The sequence below is a fragment of the Hermetia illucens genome, chromosome 2 (assembly GCF_905115235.1).
Source record: "Hermetia illucens chromosome 2, iHerIll2.2.curated.20191125, whole genome shotgun sequence".
Taxonomy (NCBI): domain Eukaryota; kingdom Metazoa; phylum Arthropoda; class Insecta; order Diptera; family Stratiomyidae; genus Hermetia; species Hermetia illucens.
In genome coordinates this window covers 14,027,667-14,047,416 of record NC_051850.1, presented here as the reverse complement: position 1 = coordinate 14,047,416, position 19,750 = coordinate 14,027,667, and the positions used below count along the sequence as shown (strand labels likewise).

Here is a 19,750-nt window from a genome sequence, read left to right as displayed (position 1 = left end):
GTGCAAACACCGGGAAAACGTGAGTTAATTACTAAGACCGCACAATTCCTTACGACATTACCAGAAAATCTACTTTATACTTTTGCATAGATCGGGAGATTTAGCAAATCGCTATCTTTTCAGATTGCCAACAAATCTGTCTAAACAGATTGGAAATTTAACAACTCAAGATATTGGGACGGTTTCTAAAGTTTAGAATTCACAAATGCCGTTGACAGGACAATGGTCGAGATGGTTGAGCATCAACCTCTCGATCTCGTTATCTCGAGTCCAAATCTCGGTGCGTTATGGATACTTCTGTTAGCCTTTGTTCTGTCCTGCTGCCGTAGGCTTATCACCTACACAGTATTAAGTGTGATGATATTACAGTTGCAGCACAGTCTCATTGAAATGTGGGTCTATATGGATACGTTTACCTCAACAAAAACCATGTACGTGCCCATGCTAAATACTAGCAAGTGCATTTTTACCTAGGCAGATCGGTTCAGGCAATTGCGAAATTGCATACACCATGGAATTGTTGTTGAAATGGGTGCCATTGCTTATTCGAAGAAAGTAGCGGCAGATATAATGGAAGAATGTGAATAAACATTTTTCAAGTGATGTCGGGAAAGAGCGACTTGGAAGTTACTTTTCCGCAGCGTTTTTCGTATAGAAACTGATTGCTAGTTGTGTGTTTGGATGTGGATTTCATAATGCAGATTGCGGTTTCACGTTTATGGACTTGTTTTTTTTCCTGTGTTGGACAATTCCCTTTTAAGACAAACCTTAAAGCGCAGAGTTTTGCAAAAAAAAATTTTTGAGTCGAGTCTTAGAAGTCAATGGAACAAGCAATGGAGTAGTGATGATACTAACTGAGAGATTAGGCTTTTGTCCATTATTTTGCCGTTTTTTGGATAACTATAATTGTAGAATCTTGAGAAGTTCTGCTGAATCTTTCAGTTTTTCTTTTCCGTTATTAGTATAATTAAAATCCGTGCAGAAAAGCGAATAATGAGTACAGAAGAGTGGCAGGTTTTCATCCTCCACGGTTGAATATCATCTCGTAGCGGTGAAGTGAAATCCAAAACCAGTGCCAGCCAAAAGGAAAGGGAAAGGATCGGATTGCAGCCTATTCTTACATGATCTCTGACTTGGATGATCATCCGAGAAATTTTTTCACGTAGTTTCGTTGTCTTCTTGCCAAGGAATTTAGTTGTCACTATCGAGAAGGCTAACTTACAGATACATGGATTCTGATCAAATGCATCGTCGCAAATTACAGCAGATTCGGCCAGCATGGGTAGCAGACTACCTGATCGGCCCGGCCCGGATAACCATGTAAACTGCAAGACGTAAAAGAAGTTTAAGTCAAACAAAAGGCATACCATTTAAGGAAAGTCTTCGTAATCTTCCTCCATTTAGTAGACAGAACACCTTCCTGTAAAGGTGGATTTTTTAAAAGAAGAAGGATTCGAACAACATTATGTACAGTGTTTTATATCTTCGTCCTTTTCTTTAGACTTTGTCTCCTTTGTCTCGGTTCGTCTGCATCGAATGCATCATTTTCTCAGTCATAGGCCTGGTCTGAATGGAATGGAAAGGTTCTCAAATCGCTATCTATCGTATCAAGTCATCTTTGTTTTGATCAGTGGTTTGGTCGCTTTCGATCGACTGCACACAGTGTAGCTACGTTGTTAGGATTTGGTTGCATCGTAGCAACAATCTTTCTCTTAATGTCAATATCTAGGGACCAAATAAGAAAGAAACGCAATTTTTTGGGCGGTCTAGGGGAATCTAGAAATAAAATTTCACATAATCCAGGAATATGATTCTTCTTTCTATGGTAAGGCGATGTACATTTCCCCTTCTCTGATATTTCAGGAACAGTTGATTTATCGTTCTCCTCCAATGCCACCAACAATACATCGCTTTCAAGACTTGGAGAAAAGTGAAAGAACTTATGCACACCCAAATATATGTTACGAGGTTCTCAAATCATAACTCAACATATCAAGCCATCGTTGCTTCGGTCGACCTTTTGGTTATTTCCCATTGACTTTTATGCTTAGACAATTTCTCACGATGAATGCAACTCTATATTGATAGTGGGTGTTCTCATTTTGAATGTGATCAAAGCGTGTTACGCCACTGACCCAACGCAACATATTCGTCTCCATTACCGCGAGGCGCCGTTCATTGTCTTTGACAGTCAACCAGTATTCAGAACCATAAGGGGCGGCAGTGCAAACGGGACTGATGAATCGATCCCAAAAAACACCAGTTGTGAAACGCCACTTCACCCAAGGTGCGCTGATGCGTGATGCAATTTCATAGCGTAGTTCGCCAATGGCTGATAGCATTGATCCGAGATACTTTAATGGCTTAGTTCTTGGTAAGTTTCTCCATTAGGATCCGGCGCATACTATAGACACGAGGACAATCTTCAGCGGTAAAGGAGCACGGAATCTCATGGTGCACTTTTTGGGTAGGGACAAGGTGGGTAAGTGGTATTGATATGTCGATGTGTCAATGTCACTTAGATGGTTTTCTTGTGTGTGTTTCTTTATCATATCCCAGTAGGAAACGGATGTATCCGAAAGGTTGATCTTGGATGCATCTACTTATTTCGTCCTCGCTTCCTAGGAGAGTTCTATCGCTGGGAATGCGTGTGCTTCCACCCAGCTTCCCGCACCACGAATTTTCCTAGCGCAACTTCCGTTGAGGTCGGACATGTGCAAGACTTTTCTGTCTTCATAAAATAAATAAAGAAAGAATGTCGTGGGAGTTGAATCTACTGTGTCCTACTAAAATGCCTTTCTTTTTCCAGATTCGATCGGTCGTACTTTCTTGAAGTTAAACAATGTTCTGTGTGTTCTATGTCCGGATAGCTGAGTGGTTAGAGCGCAAGACTGTCGTACGGAAAGTCGCGGTTCAAATCTCACTGGTGGTAGTGGAATTTGTATCGTGATTTGACGTCGGATACCAGTCGACTCAGCTGTGAATGAGTACCTGCGTTAAATCAGGGTAATAATCTCGGGCGAGCGCAATGCTGACCACATTGCCTCCTAGTGTACCGTTACGGTCTTGAATGAAGTGCTCTAACACACTTCAAGGCCCTGATCCAACATGGATTGTTGCGCCAACGATTATTATTATTTAAACAATGTTCTACCCTCTTCAATAACGCGAATTAAAAACTCATTGACCAATAGTATTGGGCCCGAACTCTTCGCTTTCCAAAGCTCAGCTGCAACATCGTTAGGTCTTAATGTTTGTTACAATTTCATTCATTTAATTTCCTCTTCCACTTCTATATCACTGGTATGTGCAATCGCCTCGAATGTCGAAAGTGATGTATAAGCAAATTCTTCCATTGAATCATGCTCAAAGTATTCCCGCCATTTATCTATCGCGGCTTATAGGTCGATAATCAAAGTACCGTCCTTCTCATTAACACAGCAGAAGTGTTCGATATTCTGTGTACGTTAGTTTCGCGTTTTGACAACTTAATATACATCTAGATCTCTCTACCCATCCGGAATGTTCAGTTTATCAGTAGATACGCTAGCCTCCTTACCAGCAGCTGGTTTTCTGTCTGTGGATTTGTATAATTTCCCTGCGCTCAGTGCTTGACTTACGTATTTTTGGCAATCGTCAGGTGCCTGATAATGTTGAGTTCAAAACTCTGAGAACAGAGATGTTTTCCAAGATAGGCTTACAATCCTTCAAACATTTTTTCAATGGCTTCATTTGGAGAATGTTCGTAACCTCTTTCCTAGCAGTCTCCCTTTCGTCGTCCGTTCAGGATTTCATAATGGCGGTCACCATCGCAACGCTGAAGCTCTCCCTACCTCAATGCTCTCAAGCGATCGAATGATCCGGCAGACTCTAGTTCTTCGTCTTGCAATACTTGCAGCTTGCCTGAACATAGTGACACCCGCGTGACAGCCGAAAAGTAGACTCAACGGCAAAAGCACGTTCCTCACTATTCCAACGGATGATGGCGACTGAATTGTGTCGAAACAAACTTTGTAGTCCCGCTTCTCGAACAAGATCACTGGTACTTCGCTACGGCATTAAGCGACTGAATGGAGCGCATTTTAAAAAAGGAAGTTATCGTCCGCACCCTGTGTAAAAGCTAATTCGAGACTCATGTGAATGGCTGCGAGCGGTACTCACTCCCACGTATTCCATAATTTTAAATCATATCCTCTCATTTGCGTACGGATAATCCACATGATTATAAAATTAATCGAAACTCCCGATCTTTCGTTTCTATGAGCTTTTCTCCTGAATTTTTTATTGTTTCGGTAATTCTAAATTTTGACCTACTTCCTCTTCATTATTATGCAAAATACAAAATTAAGATGCAGCATTCAAACTTAGCGGTAAGATGTTGTAAAGTTAATTTAAACACTCAAGTCTGTCGACTAAAGCATTATAAAGTTGATTAAAACAATCGCCTGGGAACTTTAAGTTGTTTTTCATTTCAACCATGTCTTCCAACTTGAGTTTATTGAATATTCCCTTTAATTGTGAAGTTTTATTTCAGGTTTAACTATAAAAGATATTGCCAAATTATTAATATCAAATGCGCGGCAGTACCTTCAGCATGAGATAGGTGTGGAAGGTGTCAAATGGAGTAACAACGACAAAACTGAAGGAATCATTGATTCATCGGATGGAGAAATACGAAATTCATCCACTCTTGAAAATAATAAGCAAATTGTTGCAAGCAATAGCAATTGCCAGGAGCTATCAAATCATAAAGCCAATAATGAAACTCATGAAGAACAAGCAGTAAATGCGGGTTCTTTGAAAAATGAGGATGGTTTAACGATAGCAAGTCACGCAACTAACAAAGAAACAGAATCTCCTTTTAATACCAAACCGGCACGTCGTTCTAAACAGCTATCAAACATTAATCTGAGAAGAAGTCCACGGAATCATGCAAGTGCTAGTGAATCTCGTTCTAAATTAGAAACTGTTCCTAAAGCTGAAGTGGAGGCGTCGAAGAATGCAAAAAGTACAACGGACTGTAAGACTGAGCCTCGAGTTTCTGATATATTCAATGATTCTACGTTAGATCTCAATTCGCAAATAGAAGGAGCACTTGGTAATGGACAACATCCAAACAATCCCGTTGCAAAATGTGCCAAACCATCTGAAAATAAAGCTTCACCAGCTCAAAGTAGTCCCATCAATAAAAGCGTTGAGGAGATAGTTGAATCACAAACTCCAAAAACACCAAAATCATTGCGAGGAAATTCAACTCGGATGCTTCGTTCCAGGCTAACACAAAAGAGGCTGATAAGCAAGGCCAAGAAGCAGATTGAGGGAGATAAAAAGAATAATTTCAATGGTATTGAACCAAAGTCTAATAAAAGTAGTTCCATTGAAATTTCCGATTGTGCATCATCTTCTTTATTGAACAATCCACTACACTTGAACTCATCACACATCTTAAGCACAAGTAAAACGGAACCAAGCTCGGCCCTTTTCAATTGCATTTCCATTTTAGACATATGTGGAAATTGTGCATTATTCAAAAAAGCTATAGATGAACTAACTAATGCGAAACACATCGGTCTTTCCGTCTCCGTTCAGAAGCTTAGGCATAAGAAACGGCCCATGATCGGTGCGAATTTATTGCTAAATCAAATTCAAACAAACAAAGAAGATGATGATGCTGATTTTGTGTTTGATGATGCTTTTTATATGACCGGCGTTTCAATGTGTACAGTCGATAATGTGGTATTCTACATGAATTTTCAAAATAAGGAGAATGAAAATAAGATTAATCGTTTGGAAAGGGTTACCAAGATTATTGAGTTACTTCAGAGCGATAAGCTCACATTCCGAATATTCGATGCTAAAGAACAATTGAAGGCGTTACGGAAATGCTTGCCAGAGTTGAAAACTATTAAGGCCAGAATTGAGGATCCAAAAATTGCCAGTTGGTTACTTGAACCGGACAAGGAGATGTCTTTGAAGAAAATTGTAAGTAATATTGTCTTTCTAACGACAATCTGGTATTTCACCCATGTTGTATATATTATTTTAGGTTCAACAATATGCACCTGAATGTTCGGCCCTTATGTCATTATGTGGGACCTGTCACTCGAATAATAGTGTGGGGATGAATTATGCAAGCTCGATAGTGGGCAGAGTAAGGTAACAGAATTTGCAAATTTGCAAGCGTTGAATTTCAGTTTATTAGATGCAGCAGTTTACGTAAACTAATTGAACCATGTGCTCGGAGTAGGTTTCTTAGTCAGCCAAGAAATGAAACCTGCTGTTATCGGCTTTGAAAACATAAGCGAGCGGCTATGCAATCTGCGCTTGCGAGGCAAATTTAGAAATATAAGCCTCAACGTTCACGCCCCTACAGAGGAGACTGCAGAGTCGGAGAAGGATACCTTCTACGAGGCAGTTGAGCGGACCCTCGAAGCTTGTCTCAAGCATGACACCAAAATCATACTTAGAGATTTCAACAGTCAAGTAGGGACGGAGCCCGTATTCACGCGATACGGCTCCCACAGCTTACATAGGGATACCAATGGTAACGGACTGCGGACTATTCAGTTAGCAGTATCGCACGAAATGGTTGTTGGAAGTACCTGGTTTGCGCGGAAAGCGGTCCACAAACATACATGGAACTCTCCAGACGGGACCACTTTTAACCAAATTGACCACGTGCTGATTGAACGTCGCCACCTCTCAGCCTTGATGAATGCCAGAACATATAGGGGGGGCCAATATACATCGCGAACTACTATCTCGTTGGCATAGTGCTCCGAGCTCGAATTACGACACCACCTAAAATCTCCTCTGACAATCAGGTGAGAGTGATGGATGCCGCAATAACCACAGTCAATAGAGATCTTAGAGATGAAGCATTAACAAATAATATTCACAACCACCTGAAGAACGTTATCATTGATACGGCCACAAACATACTTAGCCCCAGCCGCAAGAAAAGTCGGAACGGCTGGTTTGACGATGAATGTAAGCTAGCAACGGAACGGAAGAATGCCGCATACCGAGTAATGTTGCAGTCTCAAAGAACGCGGGCACGCGCAGAGACTTATCACGAACTCCGTCGAGCGGAGAAGCAACTTCACAGATGGAAAAAGGAAGCCTGGCAGAATCAACAAGTCTGTAAACTCCAAAAATTACAGGGAGCAACCGCACCAGGCGCGCAAGTTTTACCAACAAGTCAGCAGGATGAAGCCTTATACACCTCGATGCTCATCCTGCCGAGACAAAGAGGGAAATCTGATTTCCGACAGAATGGGCATATTGGAGCGATGGATTCAATACTTTGATGAACTACTGAACAACCAGAACATCGGTGAGTTGGAGGTGCCGCCAACTGAAGACGACGGACAAATGCTGCCACCACCAAGCATAGAAGAAACAGTCCGTGCAATTCATCGGGTCAAAAACCATAAGTCGCCGGGAGCCGATGGTATTGCAGCCAAATTGGAGGCGACCAATTGCACTAAGTGATTCATCAACGATGCTCAAAGTATGGGACAGCGAATCAATGCCTGACGACTGGCAAAGAGGCATTATCTGTTTCATACATAAAAAAGGGGATATCACACAGTGCAGCCATTATAAAGGTATCACGTTGCTGAGTACCATCTATAAAATATTCTCTTCTATCTTGCTAGGCCGGATAGCCTCATACCCCCAGAATATCATTGACCCATACCAAAGAGGCCACTCACTCACTCCAGGCAAATCAGCAACAAATCAGATTTTCTCTGCGGCAAGCGATGGAAAAATTCTTGGAATATGGACATCGGTTGCACTCTTTTCATCGACTTTAAAGCCGCCTATGACAGCATAACCAAGGTAAAACTATACACGGCCATGAGAGAATTCGGTATCCCAACGAAATTGATAAGACTGACTAGCCTGACCCTGACCAATGTGCGATGCCAGATAAAGGTAGCAGGATCACTCTCGAGACCATTCAACATCAACAACGGTCTACGACAAGGAGATGCCCTATCATGCCTCCTCTTCAAAGTAGCCCTCGAGGAAGTGATTCGAGAGGCACCATCCTCTTCAAGTCCACCCAACTACTGGCCTATGCTAACGATATCGAGATCACGGGAAGAACAACCCGAGATGTACAGTCTACCTGGTAATTGGCGCGAGATCTTAGGCTGCACATTAATGAAGGCAAGACGGAGTATATGGTGGCAATGTCAGCGCCAAAACCAAAAGAACGAACAAAATCGCACTGGTCAAACGAAAACAATGAAGATAGGAGACTACAACTTTGAGACTGTTGAAAATTTCTCCTATCTAGGGTCGAAAATCACAACCGATGAAATCGGCACACGGTTGTTGGCAGCCAACAGAGCCTATTTCAGCTTACAAAAACTGTTAGGGTCAAAGCTCTTACTGTACAAGACAATGATCTTGCCAGTCCTCATGTATTCCTCGGAGACTTGGGAATTTTTGGCCCCCTACATGAGGATGGACGATTCCGTAGCCTGCATAACGACGAAATCTATGAGTGATACCATTATCGTCAGGTTGTGGATAAAATCCGGCTCAATAGGTTACGGTGGGCGGATCACTTAATCCGTATCGATGAGGATGATCCAGCCCGGAAAGTCTATAAGGGCAATATCTATGGTAGAAAAAGAAGACGAGGCAGGCCCTGGTTGAGATGGAGCTATGGCGTAGATCAGGACGCCAGACAGCTTTTAGGAATATCGAATTGCTGGACATCGGCCCAAAACCGGGATGTCTGGAGTTCCTTATTAAGGCAGGCCTAGACGGGATACCGGCTGTTGCGCCGTTGATGATGATGATATGTAACAATACCATAACAGGCATCGCCTAATAGTTTAAAAATAATTTGAAAAATTCGTTTGATCTAAATTTGCAATAAATTTTAATTTCCCAGATCTGCAATTGAATCATGTGTCAGCCTACATGTTCTTGAAGGGCAGCTAGAAAATCTAGAACGTATCGCCAATGGAAATTTGGAAAAATTCTACCATGGTAAGTTCAATAAAATTATTATATTTATTCTCATTTATGTGCTCATATAGTATGTGACCAAATTCATATACATATACTATTTAATCGCCTTTACCACCTTGACTAACAGAACTGGAAATGCCGGTACAAATTTCTCTATGGAAAATGGAAGTTATTGGATTCCCTGTCAACGAAGTGGCCTTAGGGAATCTATCAAAGCATATTCTTGAAGTGATGAAGAAATTGGAAAGAAAAATGTACGAACTGCATGGATCACGTTTCAATTTATCGTCCACATCAGCAGTTGCGCGGGTAAGAAAAATGTATTGTTACTATTTTGAATTATGCTAAGAAACATTTGATGTTTTCGGGAAAAAAACTGAAACACTTAGCATGGTGTGTAGGCGTGGTTAACGCGTGATGTTAAACAACTCCACCATACATAGCCTATACTATAAAGTTCGGTCTTGTTATTCATATACATGCATCCAAAGAGATTACCACCAACAGAAAATTGTCGACGGATTCCAGTGACACCTTTGAGACATGGCTATCTCATATACTTGATAAGTCATACGAGACTTAACTGATATGTGTTCGGAAGTTCAGTTTGGTAGCACGGGACCCCCGGTTTCCTCTAGAAAGTTACTTTTTCAAAAATCCTTTTGCTGTCCAATTATTCCCTATTCGCTTTTGACGGAACTTCGATTTTGCCGGATCTGAAATTACCGGAGAGAGGCCAGGGTACAAATTTGAGCCCATTTTACAAATCGGATACATTCACAGAACGCGACAAGGATGGCAAGTTCATAGGCCATCTTTCATCATCTGAGACGAAGAAAAAGTATCAAGCAAAGAGGCGTGCAACAACCGTGACGCCAATGTCGCTCGCAAAACCAATGGAGACCACACCAGTTGGGAGGTCTAGCAACCACTACTCCGTTATACATAATAATCTACGAGAGTGGGCCTAGGACGGCCTTGCGGAACTCCACATGTCGTTTGGCATAATTTCATTCCTTCATCTGATTCGCAGCATCGAAGCCTATCGAACCAATGTCTGTGCATATTTCAGAGATCAAACAGACAAAGAAAGAAACAAGAAAAAGGTTTTGTCTGAGGCAGGTATTTGTCTGACGCAGACATTTGTCTGTCTGATGTCTAATGTCGACTCAGACATTTGTCTGACTGACGCATGCAACAGACATTTATCTGGAGCAGACTTTTATCTGCCTGATGTCGGATGCCGATTGTCTGTCGGGTATGTGAGACAGACGGAGACATTTGTCTGATGTCTGCACAGACATTTGTCTGTCTTTTGTCTGGGGCAGCCGGAGACATTTTCCTATGCCAAACATAAGTTAATAATAGTTTTTTCAATATTTTTACTTTGCAAATGCACGCAGCAATATTCTGTCGTGTCATTCCTAGTGGGCGTTAGCCCATCCATCGTGTCGTGTCATTCCCAGTGGGCGTTAGCAAAACTGTCTTCGCGTGTCGCGCCGATCCCAGTGGGTGTATTTCTTTAGTGTCCCGTAAGGAAACATCCTTGCACCTGTTTTGTAATTTTATAGGTCGGATTTCCCTTACAAGAAACATTTACTCAAATTATCGTTTACGGCTGATGTAGCGCTTTTGAGTTCACATATCAATCATAGATTTGTGTCTCGCTATCTTGAAGAATAGCCCCCAGAGATGGCTAAAATCCTGGAAGATAAAAGTGAATGGATATAAAAGCCGCTCAATTTGAAAGTACATTGAAGAAAGAGACATGTCCGACACATAGACTAAATGAAATTAATATTCACCAAAGAAATGAAATTCCTAGGAACTCGATAGACATCAGTTCCATGTAGGAGAGGCAATTGTGCTTTGGCAAATCATTTTTATGGATCATCGTGGTTGTCATCTTGTTGATAATAAAGTTCATATCATGATGATCATCTCAAAAAGGTAAATGGAAAGCTTTGAGAACTTTTTGATATTCCTCTGAATTTATTCGAGTGCTCAGGAAAGCAACACACACTTTACCATGATTACCAAAAGCCGCCTACATCACGTGTGAGTCCCTACGAAAATTACCACAAGAAAAGATTCGTAGCTCTTTACGTAGCCCACAACGAAATTACTATAAGAAAAGATCTGTAGCTCCTTGCGCAGGTCGCCTGATCGCATTACCGCTTCATATGATTGAGATTCAGTTGAGCTTTAACTTGATTATATATTACTGTGTTAAAAATGCAACGTTTTAAGCGGTCGCCTAATTTTTGGTCCCATACTTCGCAATCTAACGATCTGAATGTCTGAATTCATGGTGCCTCCAAATTTTGGAACTTCTGGGCTCGTTACAGATTAACAAAACAAAACTAAGAAAAACTTTACATTTTAAATTGACAACCAAAAAAAAAATTGGTTTTTGATTAAAAAGAAGTATCTCTAGCAACTTCAAGAATCCTATTTCAAATCAATGATGAGATTGCATCTCGGCTATGTGCTGATATGTCGCTGTTGTAACTACAATCACTTGTCTATTGTGGTGAAGTTGCGGCTGTCAGGCAGGACATTGCTAGACTGATTCAAATCAGCACTAGTAATGCCAGCAGACGGATGAAGAATAAAGTGCAGAGGGTTTACAGGAACTATGCCCTCACCAGTGAAACACCCGTAGTTGAAATTCTGGACACACTAAAACAGAAACTTGTTGCGACGGTACGATGAAAGTCACTCCAGGCGAGCCATAAACAGCTCGGAGAAGTGAAGGGTCCCGGTCTGGATTGGGTACATACATAGTCGGTTGGCACATAGCTAGCCAAAGAAACCTCTTTAGTTCCTGTATCGATTATACTGTGGCGCGGTAGGATTCGCAGCATTTCAAAGCCTCAAATCCAATCCCAAATACAAATTTCGGGAGTTGCCCATCTTCGGCTCAAACCTCTCTCTCTGCTGCGAAGACTCGGAAAAGGGACCTCGGCCATACATTCCGGCCACCTTTCGCAAGGAAGTGTTCCACGCAGTTCACGACTTAGCGCATCCAGGCATCAGGACAACAAATCGGCTAGTCACCGAGAAATACTTCTGGCCCTCTATGAATAATGATGTCAATTCGTGGGCCAGAGAGTGCATCGCATGCCAGAAGTGTAAAGTCTCCAGGCATGTAAGGAAAGAAGTGGGCTCATTCCCCCGCACTACATTACACTACAATACACCTCGACATAGTAGGGCCTTTGCGAGACTCGCACGGTTATAGGTATTGTCTCACAATCATCGACAGGTTTACGCGGTGGTCTGAGGCAATACCTCTGAAAGACATTACGGCGCAATCATGTGCCGAAGCCCTCTGTCGAGAGTGGATACCTCGCTTTGGCGTCCCTGCAATGGTCATCACTGACCAGAGAATGCAATTTGAGTCCACCCTTTTCTCTGAGTCAGGCAAACTCCTTGGTTTTAAACGCCATCGGACTACTGCATACCACCCGCAATCCAATGGGATGCTAGAACGTTGGCACCGGGCGCTGAAAGCCGCCATTATGGTAGGCGACGATCCGTCCTGGTCCCAAGTCTTGCCTCTCGTCCTACTCGCCCTACGTACAACCCGACGAGAGGAATTTGCTGCCAGCCCCGCGGAGCTGGTATACGGGGAGAAACCGAGACTCCCAAGCGATCCGGTCTTCGACAAGAGATCGGGTCTCACAGAGTCGGGGTTGGTGCGTCTGCTGAGGGATAATCTCCGACGCATAAAAGCCACACCACCCACCCGACACTCGTCCACACCTGCCTGTTCGCCCAAGGAACTGGACACGTGCACGCACGTTCTGGTCAGGACGGATGATGTCCGGAAGCCGCTGCAGCCTCCTTATGAGGGCCCGTATCGCGTTCTCGAGCGGAGAGAACATTTCTTCCAGCTCGAGATCGGTGGACACAAAAAGGCGGTCTCTCTGTCCAGGCTGAAACCCGTGTGCGCCCCGAAGCAGCGTCGTGTCCGCTTTGTGGATTGACGGTGAACGAAGTTCCGGGATCAGTCGCCGAAACCCCTAGGTTTCATCTGGGGGCGGAGTGATGTGGCGCGGCAGGATTCGCAGCATTCCAAATTTATTTCGAATGTTGCGAATGCGAGCAAATAGATGGCGCGGAGCTTTCCACTTTGTAGAGCTCGCCACGGGAGTGGAGGACTAGCGAGGAAAGTGTGTCATGAGTTAGGGGCAGAAAAAAACACATGAAGGGAGATCATTCTCTTCTGCCTCTAACGTTTAAATAGTCGGTTATCACGCGGTGCAGTTTTTTAATTAATTTAAACTCATTCATTAAAATTAATAAAGTCTAATTATTACATCTATCGAGTATTGATTGTAAAAACTGTTAGTCTATGCTCTGGCGTACCTAAAAATTGTAGTTTGCAAGAAATGGATTATTTTAGTTAAAATACCAAGGCTATCTACAGCGTCCCACATACTTGGCTAATCGATGTCCTACTTCTGTATCCCATTGATCCGAAACTAATAAAGTTTTTGGCGACAGTCATGGAAGTGTGGAATACCAGCTTATCAGTGTCTTCTTCCAAGGGGATTCGTTGAGTCCCCTCTAGTTTTGCATGGCACTGAACCTCCTTTCGTGGTTACTGCATGATACTGAGAGCATGGTTTTGCACCAACGCCCCTTTATCTTTTAAGTAGGTAGGATCGTCCGAGCCTAAATGCTTGGTACTTAGTGTTAGCATTAGGTAAACTCCGGCATCCACCGAGATTGTGATAACTTAGGAGATTAAAAAATAAAGCAAAAAATAATACTTAAACGGAAAAGTAGACAAATTTTAAGTGTATAATAATGTGGAGCAGAGATACAGAATATTTCTAACTTAATTACGACGATGCACACAGTGAAATGCTATTTTTCCAAGCCCTATAATAGCTCAATGAACATACTATTATTTCACCTTTAAAGAGTAAATTATATCAGGAAAAGTTTACCTATTACATAAAGACAAGGCCATTAACAGAATAGAGGAAAAGAGGTGATTCCCTCCAAGCCCGTATTTATCTCAAGTAACTCGAAAAAGTGGCTGAAGAGGGGGTGCATAATTTTCCCACCGGAACCAGATTTTCTCTTCACGACCCTGTATAGACGTGAATCTTACGGAACATGGCTAGCCTTGCCGCCCCCTACTGTGTCACAATATAATGTTCAACAAATGACTAGCCAGAGGGTTTTAGCTTTCCAAGAAGGTTAATCAGCAATTAAAACCAACAAAATCTCTTGTCATATCATACTAATGCATTGATTAACGAACGTTTACATATCATATTTATTTTATATCGAACACAATTAGGTATTAGGTTTACACAAGAAACCAAATGGAAGAGTGTCAACCGCAAAACAAATCCTGGAGAAAATCGACTCTCCTATGTCGAATTTAATCTTAAACTACCGAAAGTTAGGAGCAACATTGAATAAAACAATCCAGCCGCTAATACAAAACGCCAAAAATGGAAGGTAGGTGCAGTTCCCACGTGTCATTATTCCCAATCAGAAACTAATAAATTTTTAGTTTCTTCAAGGAATATATACTAGCTCCGATTTATGATAAATTCTCCATTTAGAATTCATGGTAGTAGCATCACGTTTACTGCAACTGGAAGAATTTCAATGCATGAACCTAACTTACAATGTGTTGCGAAGGATTTCACCGTTGATATCGAAGGTATGCCAAAGTCAGTGAAATTCTAGGTATATAACCTCGACATCGTTTCTTATATTTTCAAGGTGGCGATAGTATCCCTATTTCATGCCGCAGTTCATTCTCCTCTTCGGATGGTATATCACTGATATCCGTTGATTTTTGTCAATTGGAAATGCGCATCCTCACACATCTGTCCAATGTATAATTTGTGCCATTTAAATATTACTTCGTTCTGTTAACCTTATTGATCCACAGGACAGTATCCTTATGAAAATTATGCAGAGTAACGATGACATTTTCCGTGGGATTGCTGCACAATGGAATAAAATTCCTCTGAACGAAGTGTCCGAGCAACTGAGAAACGGGACAAAACAAATATGCTACGGAATTATCTACGGAATGGGCATAAAATCTCTTGCTGAAAGTTTGAAATGTGAAATTGATGACGCGACATCTTTGTTGGAACAGTTCCATATTGCTTATCCTGGAATAAGGTAAACTAATGCATATAAGGGCAACAAATTGAACAAAAAATTATTCAATATCAATCAGACAATACACCAATAAAGTCGTGAAGTTCGCGAAACAGAACGGATATGTAGAAACAATAACAGGACGAAGAAGATATCTTCCCCACATTACTAGTACAGATGAAACCCTAAAAGGTACACGTTAAATATTAAAAAGGTTCAATTTTTAATTACGGGAATTTAGGTCAAGCCGAGCGACAGGCACTAAACACAACTATTCAAGGATCAGCAGCTGACATAGCAAAGAAGGCGATAATACGGACTGAGAGAAACTTAGAGAAATATCGCTCAAGAATGGGGCTCGATGCTGACGATGTCAAATTTGTATTACATTTACACGACGAACTATTGTTTGAGGTTCCAGAACATAAAGTTCAAAAAGTGGCAAAGGTTTTACGAATAAGTATGGAAAATAGTGCTCAATTAAATATTCCACTTCGAGTGAAACTGAAAGCTGGTAAATCGTGGGGGACATTACAAGAAATCTAGTTCAATTTAATATTGTTATGTGAATTTTTAGTCCATACTTTTTTATATATTTATTAATTTAATATCAACAATTATTATAAAACTATATCGTTTTTGTGTATTTTTATTTTCTACGGAAAGGCTTCCATTATTCTCCCGAAAAATAGTTCATGTATATCGCTTCACTGGCTCTCGAAACGTGAGCGGGCTAAAAAATATCTTCCATCTGCCCCTTAAAATGTAATCGGATTTGCAAATCAATTCAAAATATATAATCCATTGGGTCGCCTGCCCGTTCGAACGAGGCATCGCCTACTGCAATCCGACGATTTTGCATTTTTGTCCATTTTAACCACCCGGGGGTCGTGCACGTTTTCAACTTTCCTCGATTTTGGCCTGGCCCTCTGGTGCTCAGAGGTGGCGGTGAGGAAGACGAGGCGGCAACCCTGTCGGCCAAACCAAAACCAAGTAGCCGAGGAGAACCTCCATAGTGGTGGCACCGGGAGACGCTGTACTCACTTTGGTTTGCCGGCCGTAATGCAGTAGGCTAATGCTCCAAAGGCCTATTCAGGGCGATCAAACCCGAGTCTGCACGGGGTCAAATGAGTCCCCCCGCAAATTGGTCACGAAACCTTATACTGTATACTGGTATACTGGTTCCCCGGATATCGATAAAATTCTTGCATTTTCTGAATCTGGGTCGCCTCCCCGTCCGAACTAGGCATCGCCTACCGCAATCCGACGATTTTACATTTTTGGCCATTTTGACATCGCGGAGGTCGTGAAAATTTTAAATTTTCCTCGATTTTGGCCAGGCCCTCTGGTCGCGCATTTTCCCCGATATCTCGTTTCTCACGAGTCGTAGAGTGAAAATTCTTGCATTTTCTGAATCTGAGTCGCCTCCCCGTTCGAACGAGGCATCGCCCACTGCAATCCGACGAGTTTGCATTTTTGTCCATTTTTACAATCGTCGTGAAAATTTTCAGTTTTTCGCGAGTTGTGGCAGTTTTTTTGATACCGCTGTTCCTAACCTAGGTTCTGGTGATTTGACGGCGGGATTTCAACTCAGCGTGAGCTATTTGTTTTCCTTTCTGATCTTGAGCTGGACGAGCAGGTCTTCTTTGGCCGTCCGCTCTGATGGTATAGTTACCTCCTACCCCATGCCTTCCTCTGAGGCACTTTCGTTGTGCAATATTTTCGGCTTGCTCGGGGCGTCGCTGTTTTTGCGGCTCTCGTTCTGAAGGCCTATGGGAACAGAGCCATCTTGTAGGCTCGCAATCGGGCCTTAGATTCTCGTAAAGGGCTAATGAGTTGAATCAGCTGGTAATGTTGTCGTGATGAAGGTCAACGATTTGAAGACTAACTGTGCGATTTAAATACGGAGGAGTGTCTTCAACAGGCAAAATATCCCAATGGGCGTGTAGACCAGTTAATATATTTAGGAGACACTGGAAGACCGATGGATGCACTTGAACGGAATCGGTCATGTGTTGTGTTGGTTGTTTAACAAACCACTAGCACATATTAAGTTCTGCGAGTTGGAATTGACTGAAACGACCTCGAGTTTCTACGAAATTCGAACTTGAATGCGTGCCCATTCCTGGTGTCAGAGAGTCATGCGATCGGCACCTTTAACAACACTTTAGGAACGCTAACTGGCGGATCGTTGATAAATTCCTTTGATGCAATAATGATTATAATCGTCGGCATGATAATCCAATTGGCCTGCATTGCGCTCGCGCGTGATTATTGCCCTGATATGACTCATTTACAGCTCACTGTGCGCAATGCGAATTCCTCTGCCACCAATAAGGTTTCAACTGCGAGTTTCTATGACGACAACTTTGCGTTCTAATCACTAAGTCATCCGGACGCCGTGATTGGATATTCAACTTCCTCAAACCATCTATTAGGCGTCGCCATCACCTCCAACTTATCTAACATCTCTTATAGGATCTAAATCGTTTAAACAGTGCCTCCAAATTAATAAATCCAATCCTTCGGTTCAACAACCCCACTCTGCAAAAAGTTGAAATTTTGTGGTTCAAGCAGACTTGTGGTCATTATTGGGTTAACCTTCTGCACGGAAGTGTCCCCTAGATATATGAAGAAACTACACCTCGAGGAAGGAGAAATACTGCACAAATGTACGAGGATATCTAAAAACGACGATGATGGAAAGTATATATCCAGCTAGATCCTCAACGATTCCTCCCAAATCCCGCACTTCGACACCGTGATGATCAGATACATGGTGAACAGTGGAGAAGGATGCTTTCTATGAACAATTAAAAGCAGTTCAGTGGAGGTTTCGTAAAAGTGACATTGTGATCATAATGGGTGATCTGAATGCTAAGGTTTAGTTTAACAACACCTTGCTCCGATATGTGATGGAGAAAACGCGATCTTAGCGGCCGCAACGGTAATGGTAGGAGGTTTGAAGATTTCTGCAACTTCCACCGACTCGTCATTAGCGGTATATTGTTCGAGCATAGACCCTGCCATAAGGTCAGTTGGGTTTCAACTAACCGACGGCGTACGAGCAATTAGATCACCTCGCAATCAGCAGTAGATTTAGCAGTTGTCTACTGCATGTGCGTATTAAGAGAGGCACTGACATCGGCAGCAAAGAGGATAACCATCTGATGATCGCTTAAGTTCGTTTTCGTGGTGCGTCCGCCTCCTCTTGCAGGGTTGGGGAGCTGCAACCCCCTAAGTTCAACATCGACTCAGCTGTCGCTCGACAGTGGAGAGCTATCTTGCTGATCGGACCCCAGATATATTGAGTAACCCGCCTGAGAATATCAATGAGCATCATACAATCAAAAATGCTTTTTTCTCGGATGTTACATTGGTCCCGAAGGGGGAGGGGTCGATAAACGGAGGAGTTGAAGGTTCTACTGATCGCTGGGAATGATGGCGTGCGCGACGCGCTCCAATTCCGATACCGAGCGAAATCCTGAGAAGTTTTGCGCAGTGTACGCTGTGAAAACAGAGAATTTACTATTGCGCTGGTGAGGAAGGCGGAGGATGCCGCGGATCACAATGATTTCAGAAATGTGTACGGCATCACGAGAAAGCTTGCATGTGGTTGCAAATCTTTCGATGGTCCTCAGAAGAACGCAAATGCGCATCCTGTCACCGATATTATTTCTTCTTGTTATTAGTAATGTTCTCAATGCTGCCTTGTCCGGAGGACGTGGAAAAATTCAATGAACGATGACATCTTTTCTCAAACACCTCGACTACGCTGATGACATTTGTTTGCTCTTTCAGTGGGTCGTGGACCTTGGCCAAATAACTCTGGATTTGGAACGAGAGAGTTGGACTGAAGATAAACACCAAGAAAACCAAGGTTTTCAGTCTGACGAGTCATCACACTCCTCCTATATGCTTTAATGGACAGAGCATCGAAGGCGTCGAACAATTTGTAAATCTAGGAAGCGTGGTTTCTGGCGACGGTGGCACCGAACCGGATGTTGCCCGACGCATTAACAGCGCTTCATCGGCTTTCGATGCCCTGTTTTAAGTCTGGAATTGCTATTCTGTGCTAGTGTTCTCTCTGTGTTGGTATATAAGAGTAACACATGGAAATTGAACTCCACTATTACTCAAAAACTCCAAGCTTTCGTTAATACCTGTCTGCGTCGTATCATCGGAGTACGCTGACCTGGCACTATTTCAAACGAAGAGCATTCCTGCCACTCGTACGAACTGTGATAGGAAGATAGAAGTGATAGTGGAGACCTCACACATTAAGGAGAGACCACAATTACATTGCGGGCTATGCCATGCAGCGAAATCCACTTTACCAAGATGGCCGACGAGTTAGTAGAGGAGGAGTGCGAGCGTCTCTGGTAGTTGTGGGGGAGCTGAAGAACATTTTAGATGGCGGGTAGATGTGGGTGAACACCACCCTCAAACTTATTCCAATTACATGGTCTATAGAGCATTTCAAGCGGTCCTTGTGAGCAAATTCTGAATGAATTTTAATTGAAATCTGAGTCATTTTTTACGATATAAATGTTGACCATTAGCATTTTTATATTTTCGATTTCAAAAGCTAACTTGCTGTTTTTGATTTCTC

At 42.4% G+C, this 19,750-nt stretch overlaps 1 protein-coding gene across 1 annotated transcript in view; it reads left to right on the top strand.

Annotated features, from left to right (window-relative positions):
• The window catches only part of LOC119647638 (DNA polymerase theta), a 28,904-nt gene extending 13,188 nt beyond the window's left edge, over positions 1 to 15,716 (top strand). The window contains exons 10-19 of the mRNA XM_038048700.1: positions 4,535 to 5,982; positions 6,047 to 6,156; positions 8,915 to 9,012; positions 9,122 to 9,303; positions 14,315 to 14,478; positions 14,586 to 14,686; positions 14,749 to 14,864; positions 14,921 to 15,159; positions 15,218 to 15,330; positions 15,380 to 15,716. Coding sequence (XP_037904628.1) covers positions 4,535 to 5,982; positions 6,047 to 6,156; positions 8,915 to 9,012; positions 9,122 to 9,303; positions 14,315 to 14,478; positions 14,586 to 14,686; positions 14,749 to 14,864; positions 14,921 to 15,159; positions 15,218 to 15,330; positions 15,380 to 15,684 — 2,876 coding nt within the window. The 3' untranslated portion in view covers positions 15,685 to 15,716. The remainder of the gene's footprint in view (positions 1 to 4,534; positions 5,983 to 6,046; positions 6,157 to 8,914; positions 9,013 to 9,121; positions 9,304 to 14,314; positions 14,479 to 14,585; positions 14,687 to 14,748; positions 14,865 to 14,920; positions 15,160 to 15,217; positions 15,331 to 15,379) is intronic.
• The last annotated feature ends 4,034 nt before the right edge of the window (positions 15,717 to 19,750 follow it).